The sequence below is a fragment of the Coregonus clupeaformis genome, chromosome 34 (assembly GCF_020615455.1).
Source record: "Coregonus clupeaformis isolate EN_2021a chromosome 34, ASM2061545v1, whole genome shotgun sequence".
Taxonomy (NCBI): Eukaryota; Metazoa; Chordata; class Actinopteri; order Salmoniformes; family Salmonidae; genus Coregonus; species Coregonus clupeaformis.
In genome coordinates, this window is record NC_059225.1 from 28730844 (window position 1) to 28752525 (window position 21682).

General features: G+C 42.5%; 1 protein-coding gene across 1 annotated transcript in view; it reads left to right on the forward strand.

The window, feature by feature from the left end:
* The window catches only part of LOC121549980 (phenylalanine--tRNA ligase, mitochondrial), a 136924-nt gene that overhangs the window by 55117 nt on the left and 60125 nt on the right, over nucleotides 1-21682 (forward strand). The window contains exon 6 of the mRNA XM_041862020.2: nucleotides 10085-10245. Within this exon, the coding sequence (XP_041717954.1) occupies nucleotides 10085-10245 (161 nt within the window). The remainder of the gene's footprint in view (nucleotides 1-10084; nucleotides 10246-21682) is intronic.

Here is a 21682-nt window from a genome sequence, read left to right on the forward strand (position 1 = left end):
GATTCTAGATTTCGTTGTCTAAAGGGAACTTTGGAGTCAAAGTCCTCCGACTTAGGTCAAACACAAAATTAGCTCATATATTTGACAAGACGCACACATTACGGGGACATTATTCAGAGGACTATTCAACAGAGTTTCCATCTTTAATACACAGAAATATGTAATAAAGTATATCACTAATGACAGTGATATAATGAATGTAGTGAAATATCTGTCTGTAAAGTTAACAGGGAAAGTATAAGGCTTGGGCCAGGTTTTAAGTTTTGAACTGGGTTGGTAACCTGTTGATCAACAAAGTTTGGCCACCTCTCAATGAGTTGTGACTTGTGACACAGATTGATGAGTGCTTTTTAGGGTTAATGCAATCCAATCGGCATCTGCAGAGAATGGAGCATTCATGGAGCATTCATGCTTCTCGTGCGGTTCAAAGAGGAGATACCAGAGGCCTCCACATTGTTCAAATTTTAAGAGGTGTGCTGACCAGCCACAACATTTTCTCCACAATCATAATTGCCACGAAGGCCTTTTGCACCGTGGAATCCGGATTGACCATGAATGATATTTTACGCACTGCTGCACAAAAGTTGCACTTTCTGTATTTTGAAAGTTCTATCTTGAAAACTTGTTTGCTGACATGCTAAACATTTTGGGACTGTATCAACAGTGGACTAATGAAACTAATACCAAAATATATCGTTTTGGAGTGGTATTTTCCTTTGAAGAGACTTTACGGAACTTTGGCAACTATGTAAGTATTTTTAAATCTCCTGCTTTGGGCTGGATTTGCCAATGTGTAGGACTGCAAGCTTGGCCCACGTGGGCCAGCCCCCTAGCAATTTGAGTTCCAGTCAATGAGCTTCAGCCCCTAGCCATTTGAGAGACAGCTAGCAAGATGCACATTGACGAGTTGCACAGTGAAAGAAGGCTGGCCCAGGCCTGCCCAGCGTAATCCAATGAGGTTGCAGGGCGGGCCCAACGGCACAGCAGAGAGAGAGACCGAGAGAGGGTGTGAGAGCAATGATGTACTGCACATACACTACATGACCAATAGTATGTGGACACCTGCTCGTTGAACATCTAATTCCAAAATCATGGGCATTAATATGGAGTTGGTCCCCCCTTTGCTGCCATAACAGCCTCCACTCTTCTGGGAAGGCTTTCCACTAGATGTTGGAGCATTGCTGCGGGGACTTGCTTCCATTCAGCCACAAGAGCATTAGTGAAATCGGGCACTGATGTTTGGTGGTTAGGCCTGGCTCGCAGTCGGCATTCCAATTCATCCCAAAGGTGTTAAATGGGGTTGAGGTCAGGGCTCTGTGCAGGCCAGTCAAGTTCTTCCACACCGATCTCAACAAACCATTTCTGTATGGAACTTGCTTTGTATACGGGGGCATTGTCATGCTGAAACAGGAAAGGGCCTTCCTCAAACTGTTGCCACAAAGTTGGAAGCACGGAATCGTCTAGAATGTCATTTTATACTATAGCGTTAAGATTTCCCTTCACTGGAACTAAGGTGCCTAGCCCGAACCATGAAAAATTGTCCCAGACTATTATTCCTCCTCCACCAAACGTTACAATTGGCCCTATGCATTGGGGCAAGTAGCGTTGTCCTGGCATGCGCCAAACCCAGATTTGTCAGTCGAATGGTGAAGTGTGATTCACTGCTCCAGAGTCCAATGGCAGCGAGCTTTACACCACTCTAGCCGATGCTTGGCATTGCGCATGGTGATCTTAGGCTTGTGTGCGGCTGCTCGGCCATGGAAACCCATTTTAAGCTCCCAACCAAACAGTTCTTGCGCTGACGTTGCTTCCAGAGGCAGTTTGGAACCCAGTAGTGAGTGTTGCAACCGAGGACAGAATATTTTTACACGCTTCAGCACTCGGCGGTCCCGTTCTGTAGGCTTGTGTGGCCTACCACTTTGCGGCTGAGCCGTTGTTGCTCCTAGGCATTTCCACTTCACAATAACAGCACTTAAAGTTGACTGGGGCAGCTCTAGCAGGGCAGAAATATGACAAACTGACTTGTTGGAAAGGTGGCATCCTGTGACGGTGCCACGTTGAATGTCACTGAACTCTTCAGTAAGGCCATTCTACTGCCAATGTTTGTCTATGGAGATTGCATGGCGGTGTGCTCGATTTTATACACCTGTCAGCAACGGGTGTGGCTGAAATAGCTGAATCCACTCATTTGAAGGGGTGCCCACATACCTTTGTATATATAGTGTATCTGCATATATATGAAGTAGTATGCCATTTTCTGAGTTTTGGCTCTTGAACGTTACTTTCAGATCTAGTGGCAAAAAAGTATGCAAATCTTCCAGAAAGTCTCCCCTTACAGAAAAAAACATTATTTCACATGTGGAAAATCACATGATTTCACGTGAAGTTTCACATGTGGATTTTCACGTGATCACATAACGTTTCAAATGTGGATTCAAATTTTTACATTTTAATATTGTTCATGAGATTTCACAGGTGATGCCCAGCAAACAAAAATGAGTTGTTAGGATACACACTCAAACAGTGCTTTTAACATACAGTGCATTCAACGTACATATTTGACACCCTTTGACATACATGATTTACATTGTGTATGTTTATTTATACAGTCATTATTATTCAACATGTCCTGAATAATAACTCACATCCTCTTGGTTCACTGCATTTTGATCTTCTTGCTACGCCACCATGTCTGTGTCAATGGATGATTTCACATGTATTCCTAAACTTTGGATTTAAGTAAAGTAAATCTCAGCTTTGTTAAAAATACACTCAAGAAAAACGATTATATTTATCATAGTGATTCAGGAGTAACATTAAAACAGAATAAAATACCCCACCAACATTAGAGAACTATACAGAAAACCCCTTAAATTGCAGGAATAAGTCCATGAAATCAATGATGAGAGAATAATCAGATTAACTGTTAACTAAAATAGAAGTGCAGATGGCACTCTTTTGCTAAGTGCAGAGATGTATTATAGGTAATAAATGTGTAGAGGAATGCTACAGACTTTGCGGGGCAGCAGAACGATCAGCGCACCCCAAATCCAGAGGTTGTGAGTTCAAATCCCAGGTTGGATCATATTGAAAAGTCAGTACTAAGTGATCATGTCAAATGAAATCATATTGTCATTGATTTAAAGATGTTTTACACTATTTTAGCTGAAGAGCATACCACTTACTATAAAACCCCCATATCATTTCATTCACTTACACATGTGAAATTTGCATTTTCACATGTGAAATTTGCATTTTCAAGTGTGAAATCGCATTTTCAAGTGTGAAATGGCTGTTTTAACATGTTGAGCTGAAATGTTCACATGTAAACAAAAGACACAGATCTGTTGTTCACATGTGAAACCATATGTTCACGTGTATTACATTTAGAATGCACATGTTAACACCACCTTTGCACATGTGAGGAGAATAACATATTTTGAAATTTGCACCTTCTAACTCTAACGTGTGGAATTAATTGCATTTTCACGTGAAAAACGTTCACGTGAAAATAGAATTTGCACTTTCACGTGTGTTCAAATTTGTGGTTTCATGGTATCACATGTTGACATTTTTCATCCCCATGTTGTCACATTTATTTAACATGATATCAGGTTTTCACACATGTAGTTTCATGTTATCACATGCTGCTTTTACATGTCACGTTATCACATTAACTTCACATAAGATCACATGAGATCACATGTAAAACACATGTGAAATTGATGTGGTTTTTCTGTAAGGGTAGTCTCTTAAAGATGTGCTATGAAGAAATTGTTCTACCATTTCCTGGCTGCTAAAATTCTAATAGTTCACCTAATTTCAGTTTGTGACAAAACAATTACGTATAGTTTAGAGAAACATTGTACCATCTAAACCACTGTGAATTTCTATGCGAATTTGGTCAGGTCGTCCAAAAAGTTACATATTGCAGCTTTAACATAATATATTCAGCACGCCATTGTAAATGTATCCGTGTCTACTACATTCATGTGGTGACCACGCTGTGTTGTGTTTTGTACCTTGTATGGTAATTTGTAGTAAATTAGCTATGTTTTCCAAGCCAGCACTGAGCCATCAATGAGTCGAGATTATGAAAAATTGAATTACCACTATCGGGCAGAATTTAAAGGAGTGCAATTAGGTCACCCAATCCGACTTCTCCCTTGGAATCTGCAAGTAAAATGTCACATGGTGAAACATGGGGCATGAATCAATAGCTGACATTTCTGCTGCCATGCACATATGGATCCATGGTAGGAAAGATGGCGCTGCTGCTCGCCCAGAAGATTAGAAAACAAGGATAAACACACCCAGTTGGGGGGCAGTGTGTGTGTGTGTGTGTGTGTGTGTGTGTGTGTGTGTGTGTGTGTGTGTGTGTGTGTGTGTGTGTGTGTGTGTGTGTGTGTGTGTGTGTGTGTGTGAAGATTGACTGCTAGACCCACATACACACTACCCATATCTCTTACTGTCCTATGGGTACATGTGAGGATGGTCATACCATAACTGCCACAGGTGCCTCCTGAACATGCTTGTTTTTTAAATCTGAAAACTACACTAATCAGTGCTTTCTTGGGACAGGTCTCTCTTAAATAGATGTGTTATGTCCTGGTAGGTGAGCAATGGTATTATGCGTGACCAGCATGTGTCTTGCTCCAACAACACTGTTAATATGGTCTGTTTGTCCCTGTAAGTCAGGTTTGTTGATCAATTATATTATCTAGGCCAATTATTTATTAAGTGAATGCATTTTCACTTGGTCTCTGTATTGGAGCCCAGGCAGTCATTAGTCTTGTCAAAGTAACCCAGATACCGAGTGGCGCAGCGGTCTAAGGCACTGCATCTCAGTGCTTGAGGCGTCACTACAGACCCCCTGGTTCGATTCCAGGCTGTATCACAACCGGCCGTGATTGGGAGTCCCATAGGGCGGCGCACAATTGGCCCAGCGTCGTCCGAGTTTGGCCGGTGTAGGCCGTCATTGTAAATAAGAATGTGTTCTTAACTGACTTGCCTAGTTAAATAAAGGTAAAATAAATAAATAAAAAATATTGTTTGGAATTACGTTGAAATGTTGTTGCTATTAAGGGACAGTCCATAATATTCAACTTGGGTAATTACAGAAACGACTCACCTCCATTATGCAATTATAATGTGGTTTCCAAATACTATGTAACAACATTGTATTAACATTGTAATAACATGTAGTTATAGTGTTACTTAACAAGAGCAACTTATGGGATTTAGGCTAGAGGAAGAAGAGGTTGGGGGTAAATTGGGCTTTAGTGAGAGACGAACCGGTTGAAGATGAATGAAGGGGGACAAAAGAAGTGATGGAGGAAATGGAATTAGAGAAAGAGAAACATTTATGGAAAGAGGCAGAACAGCAGGGAAGGAAAGGAGAGGAGGTAAAGGAATATGAGAGAGTGATAGAGAGAGTGAGAAGAGGGATGATAATTGGAGAGAACGGAGGAAGAGAGATTGGAGAGGCGTGAGAAATGAATGGATGAAAGGAGGGGAGAAGGTGATGCCACAGCAGCGTCATGCTGTGAAGTCCTGCCGAGGAGAGTGTGTGTGTGTGTAAGACATACCCCACTCCCCTCCAGCCATGTATTTTGGCTGAGGTCATAGCTGTGTGTCGTTGTACCATCCTTTCGTGGACGTCCTCGGCACCCGCGGCAGTGTTTGCGCTCCCTGCCAAAGACTGGCAGCTCAACTCTGCCACACACACAAGCGACTGTCAGGATTTTTGTATACCCGTCTTTTATCTTTGTGTGCGTCACTGCCTCTCACTCACGGATGAGTGAGCGCAATGATTATTTTTGAACACCTGTACATTGCACTACAGCAATACACGACTACATATGTACTATGCGCAGACAGGAGTAACTAAGAGATTGAGGTAGAAATCAGTCACAAAGAGACTATCAAATTATTATTACCATAACTGATTATCTCATTACATGTCAATGTCTTCACTTTGTGTATGAGGAAGGAAGGGAGGGCGATTGATTCCTCCTTATGACGTTCAGATTTAGTTGTGTGTTTCTCAGTCAGCGTTGACCCTCCGTGCTCCCCTCCCTCATTACCATATAAAGCAGAATCCCTCCGCAGTCGAGGGAAAAGTATGAGATCGGAGTGGAAACGAGGAGCTTTGCTGTTTGCTCTGCCTTCATCTCTCTACGGGTCACCAAGGTCGCCAAGGAAATAATCATCAGAACCAGAGTACAGTTAACACCCCTATCCTCCCATGTCGAGCGACAGATTTCACAGCTGAACTAAAGTCTTCTCCTGTCACTCACAAGACAACTGCTGCCCTCTACCATTGAAGTAATTGTGGCAATGTGATTGCAGGTCAAAAAACCTATATCACGGTAATTTAGCCTAGCTGGTTGCTAAGATATTTAGATGAAGGACGATACGATATGAGCATTCCTATTGGACGAGTTCAGATTCTCTGTTTTGAGAATTAAAGAATGTTAGCTCGACCGAACGTGACCGAGGTGAAGGGTCTGTGGTCGTGTTGCAACCGCGTTTGGTTTTTATGCGTATCTGAATGCTATAATGTATTATCCTCACCCAGGGCACCATTTATTTAAAGGATGTTTCTGTAATGTAAATATTGTGGACAATATAAGATTAATAAACACACAATACATCATCTACTCTTTCCTGATTTTATTATTATTGAAAATAGTTGGTTTGCTGCTTAAGTTGGCTTGTGATGTTAATTAATCCATGTTTAAGGTGGTTTCCCCATCCTCACAAATGAAAGTCTGTTTGTTTTGAAAGATATATAGAGCCTCAGCCGAAAAAGGATGGAATCATGTTCGGTTAGCCTTGTTGAGAGTTCATCAATACAGGACGCATCTTAAAGCAGTTCAATGCATTGACTTTTCATCCCGGGGTTGTCCGAGAACAGTCCACATCAAAACAACGTGTTATTGATTTATTGTCACACCATTAAGGTGATTCACTGGATGATACAGTTTCCTGTCCAGCTTTGCACCTGCAAACACCTAGCTGCTAGTCCAGTTCCTCACCAGGGCTTCTCAAGACATGTCCTGGGGTCTCTTCAGCAACTAATCATTAAGCTCTTGAATAGTTGAATCAGATGTGCTATCTTTTGGTCTGCAGTAAAAATGTGTAGGCTGGAGTTGAGAACTCCTTTTCTCTAGACTATTCGTTCTCAAAACACTTCAGATATTGATACTTTCTGCAGCATTATGTCTGTGTCGTATAATTGTTAGATCACAGGTAGTGCTGAGTGATTAGTGCTTTTTGAGGTCGGTTTGGTTTCGATAATTTTTTAAAACATGAAAAGCATTATGAAATAATTACGTTACAATGATTGCCAAAACATAAAAAATATTCCGTTGTCTCTCTCAGGTCCACATTGGGTAGACATCAATAGAAAAATAGGAAAGTACTATGAAATAATAAAATATTTCAGTTGGGTATATTACTTCGTTTTTATTTGATTACTTTATTAATTTTCAAACCTTGAAGTAATCATCTCATCTCTGCTCAGGCAGTAGCAGTCAACCAGCCAGACCATCTAACGTTATGTGCTCCTCATACTGTACTGCAGGGTTTCCCAAACTCGGTCCTCGGGACCACAAGGGGTGCACGTTTAGTTTTTTGTCCTAGCACTACACAGCTGTTCAAATAATCAACTAATCATCAAGCTTTGATCATTTGAATCAGCTATGTACAATGGCTTGCGAAAGTATTCACCCCCCCTTTGGCATTTTTCCTATTTTGTTGCCTTACAACCTGGAAGTAAAATGGATTTTGGGGGGGTTTGTATCATTTGATTTACACAACATGCCTACCACTTTGAAGATGCAAAATATTTTTTGTCTTGTGAAACAAGCAAGAAATAAGACAGAAAAACAGAACTTGAGTGTGCATAACTATTTTGCAGCAATTACAGCTGCAAGTCTCTTGGGGTATGTCTCTATAAGCTTGGCATATCTAGCCACTGGGATTTTTGCCCATTCTTCAAGGCAAAACTGCTCCAGCTCATTCAAGTTGGATGAAGTTGCTGATGTACAGCAATCTTTAAGTCAAACCACAGATTCTCAATTGGATTGAGGTCTGGACTTTAACTAGGACTTTCCAAAACATTTAAATGTTTCCCCTTAAACCACTTGAGTGTTGCTTTAGCAGTATGCTTAGGGTCATTGTCCTGCTGGAAGGTGATTCTCCGTCCCAGTCTCAAATCTCTGGAAGACTGAAACAGGTTTCCCTCAAGAATATTTAGCGCCATCCATCATTCCTTCAATGCTGACCAGTTTCCCAGTCCCTGCCGATGGAAAAACATCCCCACAGCATGATGCTGCCACCACCATGCTTCACTGTGGGGACATAACGAATACCTTCTTCAGTATATTTGGGGAGTCTCCCACATGCCTTTTGGCGAACACCAAACGTGTTTGCTTATTTTTTTATTTAAGCAATTACTTTTTTCTGGCCACTCTTCCGTAAAGCCCAGCTCTGTGGAGTGTACAGCTTAAAGTGGTCCTATGGACAGATACTCCAATCTCCGCTGTGGAGCTTTGTAGCTCCTTCAGGGTTATCTTTGGTCTCTTTGTTGCCTCTCTGATTAATGCCCTCCTTGCCTGGTCCGTGACTTTTGGTGGGCGGCCCTCTCTTGGCAGGTTTGTTGTGGTGCCATATTCTCTCCATTCCTTAATAATGGATTTAATGGCGCTCCGTGGGATGATCAAAGTTTCAGATATTTTTTTATAACCCAACCCTGATCTGTACTTCTCCACAAGTTTGTCCCTGACCTGTTTGGAGAGCTCCTTGGTCTTCATGGTGCCGTTTGCTTGGTGGTGCCCCTTGCTTAGTGGTGTTGCAGACTCTGGGGCAGGTGTGTATATATACTGAGATCATGTGACAGATCATGTGACACTTAGATTGCACACAGGTGGACTTTATTTAACTAATTATGTGACTTCTGAAGATAATTGGTTGCACCAGATCCTATTTAGGGGCTTCATAGCAAAGGGGGTGAATACATATGCACGCACCACTTTTCCATGATTTATTTTTTAGAATTCTTTGAAACAAGTAATTTTTTTCATTTCACTTCACCAATTTGACTATTTTCTGGATGTCCATTACATGAAATCCAAATAAAAATCAATTTAAATAACATTTTGTAATGCAACAAAATAGGAAAAACGCCAAGGGGGGGCAATACTTGCACTGTAGTGTTAAGGCAAAATTCAAAACGTGCACCCCTTGGGGTCCCGAGGATCAAGTTTGGGAAACGTTGCTGTACTGTCTTTAGTCATCCTGTTTAGCTATTCTTCCTAAGTATGCTGCTGAGCTGTCTGATGAAATTATTTTACTCGTTTTTCAAAGTAGATAAGGTACACATTCACAAACTGTCTCTGTCCCTTTCATCATTGTGTTGTGTACATCCCTCTCTCATGCGGTCTGTGCTGCATGTGTGTATCTAACCTGACGTAGCAGGCGTAAAAGTGTATCCGTCCAGAGATCTGTATATAATGAGGAGATGCTCATATATCCACCCTAACAATGGGAGTCGTTGGCCCAAAAGCGGGAATGAAGGTAACAAGCTTAAGTCCAAAATAAGCCCATAGAAACGCATTGTACTTATTTTGGACAGTTTTTGGCGAGGGTGAAATCTCTCGCTTCGCCTCTTCCTTTCTGATCTGTCCCTGAGCACAATGGATTATGGACATTGTAGTTAATCACCCAATTTCTGTGCTGAACTAGGTTGAATATTAGCTTAATGGAAACTACAACTTCCTTCAGCTCAGTGTCCCACATAGTTCTTGACTTGTTTTCTCAGATTTTTCTCGTGAATGATTTGATTTCTCTGTAGAGAAACGGTGCATTGGACTCACAAAAAAAAAAGTTCAGGTAAATGAACCAACGTCGGCCAGTTAGTGGTTTATTAACCAAATCCACCCCCCCCCCCCAAAAAAAAAAATGTTGGTTAATCGCTCACCACTAGTCACAGGTACATTTAAATCAGCTTTAGGTGGGTAACGACTCCAAAAAGGTCTCGGAACAACTGCTCTAATCTCCTATTGTGTTCTTTTTCCAGCGGGAGCGAGTAACAAGATGGGCTGGGCATTTGGACTGGGCCTGGAGCGCCTGGCCATGGTGCTGTATGGGATCCCTGACATCCGCCTCTTCTGGAGCCAGGACGACCGCTTCCTCAAGCAGTTCTGCCTGCCCAACATCAACGACCCAGTCACCTTCCAAGTAAAGCCCTAGGTTATATTTATTGACTTTTTCAACCACTACTATTAGCTTTTAATGCAGAGTTTGGCCGTTGAGGTTTCGACCATAGAGATAGATAGAGGTCGCACTTGCTTCAAAGCCCATTTTAAGGTAGGCAACTGGAGGATACTTCAGAGGGATCAGCCAATGAATTATACTCCTGAGCAAACATTCCAGCACTGCAGATGGCAGTAGATCACCAACTTTGGCTTGTTCAGACTACACATTCCATGCATCTCTTCAGTTTGTTTATGAACTGCCAATAAACTCATAGAAGTAGAAGAAGACATGTACTACATTAAATTGACTACACTCAATGGTGCTGCCCATGCGAAAGATAGATTTGCCCTCTTTCCATGTCTATGGTTTCTGTCTGAACGTTCCGAGAGCACCACTTTCTCCTCCATAGCCGTTGCTAAGTGATAATTGATGCTTCCACGTGTGCTGTTTATTTCTGATAGTTTTCAAAACCTATGAAGATGTCCAGTGAAAGCAGATATGCAATTTGTTGACACCAACACTACATCACCAACATTTCTAGAATAAAGGGGCTGCTAAAGTGGCAGCTGTCCTAAAACCTGGCCGAACACTCTTAATACATGGCTCTGGTTTCAACAAAAAGCCATTATGATGCTCCCAGACATTTTACATTTACATTTTAGTCATTTAGCAGATGCTCTTATCCAGAGCGACTTACAGTTAGTGAGTGCATACATTTTCATACTGGCCCCCCGTGGGAATCGAACCCATAACCCTGGCGTTGAAAACGCCATGCTCTACCAACTGAGCTACACGGACCATATCATGTTATCCCGTAGCAGCCATGGTTTTAATTAAGAAGGTTGAATGGCTGAAACATTAGCAAACATTAGGGTGTTAGCATAAATAAGTGATAACTTGCAAGCATAGTGTACAGGATTTGTTTTCCATTTTAGCTCCTGGACCAAAAACGATAACAACCAAACTTACTACTCGATAAAATTAGAACCCAAAAACGGAATGAATATTAGAATGAAAGCATGGATGGATGAATGACGCATGTCGAATCATTTAGGAACACGTGGTTTTGTAGTTCATACCTGAAGGTAGTGTATGGTTCATTAGTTTTCATTTAATGGCGGTCCTTGCTCAGGCATGCTACATATGCTTCACTTCAGTGGATAGCAGACAGCAATTGCGCTAAGCTAACGATATGGTCACTTCAATAATCTCCAAACTTTACGCAGAGACATAGAAATGGTATCCATGAGTTCGTCTGACTCTGGGTAAGTAGATAAACGACCCAAATCTCGAAATCTTGCTGTATCCCTGTTAAGAGAATTTATTAACTAACTATTTCAGTGTCTCTGTGCATCTCCCAAAAGGTTGTAAGGCTTTTGGATCAAGAAACGGACAGAGATCCCAGTCTGCAATAGCCAGGTGGTCTTTATTCAGAGAACTCTGCCCAGAGAATTCTGTAATCACAATTTCAGAGTCCATCTTTTATACACACACGTCATACAAAAATCCCACCCCGCTTTAGGCGGGCTGTATTTTTCCACTGTACATGGGTTTAGCTCATGTTTTCCTCTGCTCTCCTGACCATCAGGTCACACACACACACACACGCACACACATGTTCTTATCATAATCTACTCCCTGCTCGGGCAGGCTGCATTCCTCAGTTATCGCCGTTCTCACAATATTCTGACTGCCTCATTGTACTTCTAACTAAACTACACATATTATCAGATTATAGTCTTATGATTCTAACACTTTTCACACAGTTTCAGGGTGTAATAATTAGTCATTAATAATTAGTAATTACCAAATTCTTCTATCAATCCCTTTAAGTCTTTTCAGAACATTTGTTTTTGCCACAGGGTTTGGCAACTGCACATAATACCTTCTTAAATCGTGTCCCGTATCTACATATATCCTGACACTCAACTCAATGCATCTGTCACGATCGTCATAAGAGGCAGACCAAGGCGCAGAGTGATATGCATACATCTTTTAATGAGTACTTAATACATGAACAACAAAACGATACGTGAAGTCTACAGGTTCACCAACACAAACCTATACAGAACAAGATCCCACCATGAACTGTGCAAAACAGGCTGCCTAAGTATGGTTCCCAATCAGAGACAACGAACAACAGCTGCCTCTGATCGGGAACCACCCTGGCCAACATAGATCTAAACGATCTAGAATAAACACATAGAAACTACAACATAGAAACTAACACCCTGGCTCAACATAAAAGAGTCCCCAGAGCCAGGGCGTGACAGCATCATGAGCTTGGCTTAACTATTAACCCCATCATTTAACCAAAAAAATGTTGTTTTTTACGCTATTGCTTGTAAATTATGTTGTTGTAAACGAAAAATGTTTAGCCTCAAAATATGGTTAAATCTACAAATTTAAAAGTGGTTTCATTTCTCCAGCTCTATCCCTCAGCTTTATAGCAAACCAAATGGCTGGACTTGCTTTTTTGTCATTTTTTTCTCTCTAATAACGAGTAATCCTTTAAACAGTCTGGGTGAGACAGAGAAAGGAGAAGGACTGAATCAATGGTTATGTTCCTCAGAGTCATTAATGCTTCCTGGTTATAATGACTTGATGGTAGCCATTGTTGTTGTTGAAGGATTTGGCCAGAAACTGAGATAGCTTAATGGCTTTTTAGCTAGCCGGTATTGATAGATTTTTTGGGGCCAGAACTGGGGCCTTTTAGAATGTGCTTACTGTGCACATAATTGCACATCATTAATTAGATTGGTACATGATGAGACTTTCACATCAAATCAACGTTTATTTGTTGCGTGCACAGGATACAATAAGTGTAAACAGCACAGTGAAATGCTTACTTATAAACGCTTCCTCAATACTGCAGTGTTCAATATCAATGGTAAGAAAATAGAAAATCCAGAATAGGCACTTAAAGCATGGATTAAATCCTAGGTCAGATAAATAAAAACACACGAGGAATAAAACACGTGAATGTACGCATTTAATTCATTTCATTGACCTAGGTAGGTTTGTCCAACACCTACACACACAAAAAATTTAACCATAGCGGATCCCTTTTTGGTGCTATATAAAACATGTTTTAAGGTTATATAAAGGACCCTGCTTATAAGCAGAGGTGTCATGCCCATAAGGGGTACATGCCCCCTCAGATTTGTCATGTTAAAATAAAATATATATTTAAAAAATGTTCTCTGTAATACTTCTAGCCACCTATGAATGTTATGAAGTTTGCTTTAGCTAGTCCAGATAGGTTCCCAACCTCATAACTAGTTACCAAAAAGCCATTTCAGGTTATTAATCAAGTTATATAGAGTAGCTAGCTTGTCTATCTTAGCTGGCATGTGTGCTGACAAGGTTGGTAGACTTTGGAAAAGTAATAAATAACTTAATGTACTGAATAAGACTCATTCCTAAAATCTGGGAACCACCAGTCAGGAGGATACAGACAGCTCAAGAGGTATGCTTAGATATGCAGAAAAAAGATACATGTTTTTTAGATAGAATTAAGCATAATGATTATGCCCCTAGATAGCAGGAAAAAAGCTGTTTCAGGTGTTTGAAAAATTTAAAATTCTCCAACTTCAGGACGGGGGGACCTAGTCCTCCTCCGGACCACCCCCCAGCCATCCTTACGTACTTTGTGCCCCTTTAGATTTTTGGGGTGCTGCTCATACGGTCCTAAATGGAACCTTAATGGTGCTTTAAAGAACCCTTTCTTAAGGTTCTATAAAGAACCATTAAAACCTGTTAGCCTCCCGTGTAGCTCAGTTGGTAGAGCATGGCGCTTGCAATGCCAGGGTTGTGGGTTCGATTCCCATGGGGGGGCAAGTATGAAAGATTTATGCACTCACTAACTGTAAGTCACTCTGGATATGAGCGTCTGCTAAATGACTAAAATGTCAAATGTAAATGTAACTCCGACCCCCGAGATACAGCAGAGATAAAATATGTCACTAATTACTGTTACAAAAGGAATTTTGTAAAAAAAAAAATGTACCTAAACAAATGCAAATTCCCATTGGAACACAGCCATTTTAGAAGTGCTGGGCTTGTGCAACGTGCCATACATTCATTTTTTGTCTGACAGGAATGATATACATATAAGGAGAAAGGTACCTATCCATTGATGAAAATATATCCTCTGTCTGATTCCCAGTTCATCCACTAGATAGCAGTAGGAGATATACATGACGTCTCTTGGCCACTTGACCAGTTGCGTCTGGTTTGGGTAGTGAGTGACTGCCAAAATGCCTCAACGGATTTTCAAGCCTGACATCTTAAAATGACCTTAGCAATCAGGACTTTCGCGTTATGGAGTTTATTGTGTTGAAATAAGACACAGAAAGGTGAAGAAACTTCCAACTTCTTTTCCTATTGTAAAAGATGAGCTAGCTAAACGGAGCATGTGGAGGATGCATTCAAGGTAATGTGGATGGAGAAGGAAATGCATTGCTTTACATTGACCATCAGGGTGGACCCTTTCCATGCACTTTTGGTGACTTGACCTACATTACATACTCTATGAATATGTCCATAGCGCATGATTTATGGCCTTTACGGTGGGGTGGCGGTAAGATTTGAGTTCGATTTCCAAGAAGACAAGGCCTGTAGCTTTCAAATGATATGTCACTTTCTATTTTCTGATAACGTTTTTTGGGGGGGGTTTAACAGGCTTAATAAAAGGTTCTATATAGCACCAAAAAAGGTTTCTATGGTTACAACCCTGCTGTGAGCAAACCACGCCCCAAATTGTAATGAGCCGCCACCCTTACAGTTTTATTATCGCTAAAAGAAGAAAGAACCCTTTTCTGAACTGAAAGGCTCAAAGGGCTCTTGAGTCATTATGATTCATTTACATTTACATTTACATTCCACATAGAACCATCACCCTTCCCTAAGAACCCCTGAGGAACCTTCTTATCTTATTGTGTACCTGACTGAGCGATACTTCTTGAATATGGCAGACACTGCACTGAGACATTACTTATTTATCAAGTGGATTTTTTATTTTTGGCAGATGTCCACTTTTCACAAGTAATTTTAATTAGTCAATGAAAGTTTCCGTTGTCAAAAAGCCATCACCTTTCAATATAGGTATTCTGCAGGCCTTCTATGAAACACCCACACTATGCAAGACATTCTATTACTCACAATATGGCAGTGCCGGACCGTGCCCCCACTATATACAGTAAGACAATACTACCCACAATATTGCAGGACCGCGCCCACACTATATAAGACACATAATACAATATGGCAGGACCGTGGCCACACTATATAAGACACATAATACAATATGGCAGGACCGTGGCCACACTATATAAGACACATAATACAATATGGCAGGACCGTGGCCACACTATATAAGACACATAATACAATATGGCAGGACCGTGGCCACACTATATAAGACACATAATACAATATGGCAGGACCGTGGCCACACTATATAAGACACATAATACAATATGGCAGGACCGTGGCCATACTATATAAGATACATAATACAATATGGCAGGACCGTGGCCCTGCAGGGGGAAGTGAGCAGTCGGTGAGCGATCACCCCGTCTCCCGCTCCCGCTCATTTCTCAGCCCATCTCCCCCTCCACCTCCCTCCATCACTCACTTCCGGGGCCAGAGCGGGAAGGGAGGAAGGGGGAGGAGAAGAGAGAAATCACGCCCGCCACGCCGCCTAATGATCTTGTTGCCATTTATTTATTGCTCCGGCTTGTACCGGGAACTGGGTTTGGATGGACTGATGTGTCGCCAATATTTTTGCCACAACTGTATATTTCTAATGGCTCTGTTGGTTGGACTGTGGTGTTTGATGCAGCAGAGCTTGGGGTTTGAGCCCACATATATAATTAATATACAGTGGGGGAAAAAAGTATTTAGTCAGCCACCAATTGTGCAAGTTCTCCCACTTAAAAACATGAGAGATGCCTGTAATTTTCATCATAGGTACACGTCAACTATGACAGACAAATTGAGAAGAAAAAAATCCAGAAAATCACATTGTAGGATTTTTAATGAATTTATTTGCAAATTATGGTGGAAAATAAGTATTTGGTCAATAACAAAAGTTTCTCAATACTTTGTTATATACCCTTTGTTGGCAATGACACAGGTCAAACGTTTTCTGTAAGTCTTCACAAGGTTTTCACACACTGTTGCAGGTATTTTGGCCCATTCCTCCATGCAGATCTCCTCTAGAGCAGTGATGTTTTGGGGCTGTCGCTGGGCAACACAGACTTTCAACTCCCTCCAAAGATTTTCTATGGGGTTGAGCTCTGGAGACTGGCTAGGCCACTCCATGACCTTGAAATGCTTCTTACAAAGCCACTCCTTCGTTGCCCGGGCGGTGTGTTTGGGATCATTGTCATGCTGAAAGACCCAGCCACGTTTCATCTTCAATGCCCTTGCTGATGGAAGGAGGTTTTCACTCAAAATCTCACGATACATGGCCCCATTCATTCTTTCCTTTACACGGATCAGTCGTCCTGGTCCCTTTGCAGAAAAAACAGCCCCAAAGCATGATGTTTCCACCCCTATGCTTCACAGTAGGTATGGTGTTCTTTGGATGCAACTCAGCATTCTTTGTCCTCCAAACACGACGAGTTGAGTTTTTACCAAAAAGTTATATTTTGGTTTCATCTGACCATATGACATTCTCCCAATCCTCATCTGGATCATCCAAATGCACTCTAGCAAACTTCAGACGGGCCTGGACATGTGCTGGCTTAAGCAGGGGGACACGTCTGGCACTGCAGGATTTGAGTCCCTGGCGGCGTAGTGTGTTACTGATGGGAGGCTTTGTTACTTTGGTCCCAGCTCTCTGCAGGTCATTCACTAGGTCCCCCCGTGTGGTTCTGGGATTTTTGCTCACCGTTCTTGTGATCATTTTGACCCCACGGGGTGAGATCTTGCGTGGAGCCCCAGATCGAGGGAGATTATCAGTGGTCTTGTATGTCTTCCATTTCCTAATAATTGCTCCCACAGTTGATTTCTTCAAACCAAGCTGCTTACCTATTGCAGATTCAGTCTTCCCAGCCTGGTGCAGGTCTACAATTTTGTTTCTGGTGTCCTTTGACAGCTCTTTGGTCTTGGCCATAGTGGAGTTTGGAGTGTGACTGTTTGAGGTTGTGGACAGGTGTCTTTTATACTGATAACAAGTTCAAACAGGTGCCATTAATACAGGTAACGAGTGGAGGACAGAGGAGCCTCTTAAAGAAGAAGTTACAGGTCTGTGAGAGCCAGAAATCTTGCTTGTTTGTAGGTGACCAAATACTTATTTTCCACCATAATTTGCAAATAAATTCAGTAAAACTCCTACAATGTGATTTTCTGGATTTTTTTTCCTCAATTTGTCTGTCATAGTTGACGTGTACCTATGATGGAAATTACAGGCCTCTCTCATCTTTTTAAGTGGGAGAACTTGCACAATTGGTGGCTGACTAAATACTTTTTTCCCCACTGTATGTGGTAGCTGGAATTTGCTTTGGATGAAAGCCTCTGCTAAAATAAGATATTGTAATATTCAGTAGTACCAAAGACATACAAGCGAATACATTTACTGTATGTCTTTTGGAAGAACAGCGGTTTATGCTAAATCCCAAATCAACTCTTTGGCACTCATGTAGATCTGAAGGGATAGGATATAAGCAATATGGTACTTGCGTCACCTTGCTTTCAGATAGGCTTCGTGGAACTTTGCCGTATGGCTTACACCTATCCAATCTCTTCAGATCTTGGGCTTCCGAGTGGCGCAGCTGTCTAAGGCACTGCATCTCAACTCCCGTCCCCACAGGGAGTGTGTGCCGCAGGGATTCCGTTAGGAAAATGTGGTGTCGGACAACGTGACCGGGAAGATTTTAATTTACCAGCCATTTGAGAAATTTACCGGACCCACATGCATTGACTGCATAACCCATTAGGACATCCACCCACGGCGCTCAGAATGAAAAAAATCACATTTAGATTATGGTAATGCATCTTAACAGAACATGCAACTCATGTAATGAAGCAGCCAATAAAACAGCATTTTCAAACATTTGCCAAAATGCAATTCGCAGGAAAACACAATTCTAAACAGCGCACCTGGGAAAACATAATTCTAAATAGCACACCTGATAGCGATTCCATCTCTAGAAAATTAAAAAGAGGGGGAATCTAAAGATGCAACAACTAGGATGTGTTACTAATATAACTAGGATTGTGCCTTTGGCTTCAGGACAACAAAATAAAGTTGATATGAAAACCAATAGGACAGGAGAGAAATGGCATAGCGGTGGGTCCAATAAGGAAGTAAATGGAAATACATTTGCCAAAATCATATAATTACTCCTGTCTATACAGAAATAAATAAAATACTTCACCAGAAAGCATGACTACACCGGATCATTAGCTTCTTAAATTTTTTTGCTGTGGATTGTTTCAAATCACAAGCTCATAGGTCTATGCCTATTTGGGAAGCCCGCAATTTGGGCAACGTGCATGGCAATAGGCCTAGCTGATTATTGAGTTGTGGCTATCAGTGAAATGCTTCTCTAATGTGTGAAGATAATGTGGCTTGAGTATAATTTAAAATGTTTAGACAAGAAGAAGGGGAGGGGTGTGTGGCAAATATATAGGCAGGTCTCTCTCCAGAATGTCTCAGCTGTCTCCCGCATTTGTTTCATTGTGTGAATTATTTACCCTTAGATCTTTTTAAATTTTATTTCCCTATTAGATATGTCACCAGTAGTAAATGTACTGTTAATCCCTGTAATTTGGTTACATACATTTCTGTTAATGCATGTATTAATTACAGTAATTTACCGTTCTCATTATTGGAGTGGAAACATTGTTTGCAGAGTTCACAACCTGTTACGCTTGTGAGAAACAAGTTTTGGTTTATTTCATAACCATCATTTGCGAGATTTGTAAATGTTTTCATTGTCTTTTGTTTGGAGTGCTCCATGTGAGCAATGAGCATGTGTCTGGTTTCCCTGTCCTGATAATGTTGAGGGAGAGCCCTGTGCACGCATAGAAGTACCTGGCCTGCTGCGCGGAAATGTAGGAAAGTGTTTTTTTAAACATCCATTGTGAATAATAATATATTAAAACTATAGTTCCTCACAGTAAGCCATTTGAAAAATCTTTACAATCTCCCCCTCGAGAATCACCAATCCTCGGTGTGAAAGAGCAATGGATGTTATAGACCTACTGCTGCATTGGCCTATAGGCCATTTCTTTAAATGCCAATGGATCACGGTATATCAATTGTGAATGGGAGGCGTGCTTCAATCACCAGTTAAGAAATAATAATAGTAGCTCTTTTTAATTGTGCGCCAAAACTGTTTTTAACACGCGATTGCATTTCGATTTTGTTGCGCAATGAATGGGCTTATAAAAGCACAATTTACAGCAGCAGCAACCAGCTGAGGAGCTGCAGGAGAAATCCTGCTCAAAGTAGGTGCTGTATGCTGTGTTTGTGTGATAGTTGTGTTGGATAAATAAGATACATGATGACTGACAAAAATACACACAGGCCAATTTAATGACACTAAATTATGCAAATTAACCTGTAGACCGATAAGCATGATGGTCAAATGTATTTACATCGACTGGTATTTACATTTATGAATAAAAAGCATTATTTTGCAATGGGATTTTTTTTTCCCGACCAAAGGCAACAGTTTTATTTATCGGCTTTTCATTTTTTTTATTGGACAAAAGCCGGCAATTGCCGGCTAACGGAAACCCTGGTGTGCCACCGGGTCCAGCTTCACAGCAGACCCAGAGACCTGTCTAGTTCGCTCCTGTCACGATCGTCAGGAACAGAGGACCAAGGCGCAGCGTTGAATGCGAACATATTTATTATTTAGTGATTCCACGAAACAAAACAACAAACGATAACGTGACAGTAAACGGTCTAACACAAACCAACTAGAACACCACACCATCATGGAGTCAGCAGGAGCAGTGGCGGCACCCAAGTCGCTGGAGGATCGGATCAGCAACCAAGACACCATGATCCAGCAACTTGGGGCCGCCATGAACGAGGTGTCCAACACTCTGCGCCGGTTGGTGAGTGGAGAGGTGCCCACGCCTTCTCACACCATCCCATCACCAACGGCCAGTCCTCCTCTCTCAGCACCGGAACCCAGCGGCATTCGGCTCTCGCTCCCGAGGGCATATGACGGTTCTGCAGCCGGGTGTCAGGGGTTCCTCCTGCAAGTGGAACTCTACCTGGCCACCATACACCCAGCGCCCTCGGGATACGAGAGCGTCTCCGCCCTCATCTCCTGTCTATACGGCAAGGCGTTGGAGTGGGCCAACGCCAAATGGAGGGGAATAGACGCCGCTACCATCACATACGCGGAGTTCTCCCGCCGCTTCAGGGCAGTCTTCGATCACCCACCTGAGGGGAGGGCGGCGGGGGAGCGTCTGTTCCACCTCCGACAGGGGAAGAGGAGCGCACAGGAGTTCGCCCTGGAGTTCCGGACTCTAGCGGCGGATGCGGGGTGGAATGAGAGGGCCCTCATCGACCATTACCGGTGTAGCCTACGAGAGGACGTTCGTCGTGAGCTGGCCTGCAGGGACATCAACCTATCGTTCAACCAGTTGGTGGACATCTCCATCCGGCTCGACACCCTGCTGGCTACCCGCGGACGTCCCGAGTGGGGGTCGTCCATTCCACCCTCCAGCACCTCCGAGCCGGTTCCTATGGAGCTCGGGGGTGCTGGCGCTAGAGAGAGGAGGAGAGAGAACCCGAGGGGGGCCATCCCCTGCACCAATTGTGGCCGTGGAGGACACACCGCGGCCAGGTGCTGGGGAGGGTCTCCTGGGAGAGGGGACAACAGGTCACGCACTGGGGAGTCATTTCAGGTGAGTAGGCGCCCCACTTACCCAGAGCTCTCTGTTGGTCACATGAGTATTCCTGTGAGATTTCCACAGGTGGCACCTCATTCCCAGCATAAGGCGCTAGTAGATTCAGGCGCAGCTGGGAATTTTATTGATTGGGCTTTTTGTTATAGGTTAGGAATTCCCCTTCGGCCGGTAGAAGCTCCCTTTCCTGTCCACGCCTTAGACAGCCGGCCGTTGGGGTCGGGGCTGATCAGAGAGGTCACAGCACCACTTAAGATGACGACGCAGGGGGGTCATGAGGAGTTCATTCAGTTTTATCTGATTGACTCTCCTGCGTACCCCGTGGTGCTGGGACTTCCCTGGTTAAGCACCCATGATCCTACCATTGCGTGGCAACAGAGGGCTCTTATGGAGTGGTCTGCCCAGTGTGTAGGGAGATGTCTCGGTGTTTCCTTAGGGGCGACCTCGGTAGAGAGTCCGAACCAAGTGCCCGCAATGCGCATTCCCCCTGAGTATGAGGACTTAGCACTTGTGTTCAGCAAAGCGAGGGCAACACGGC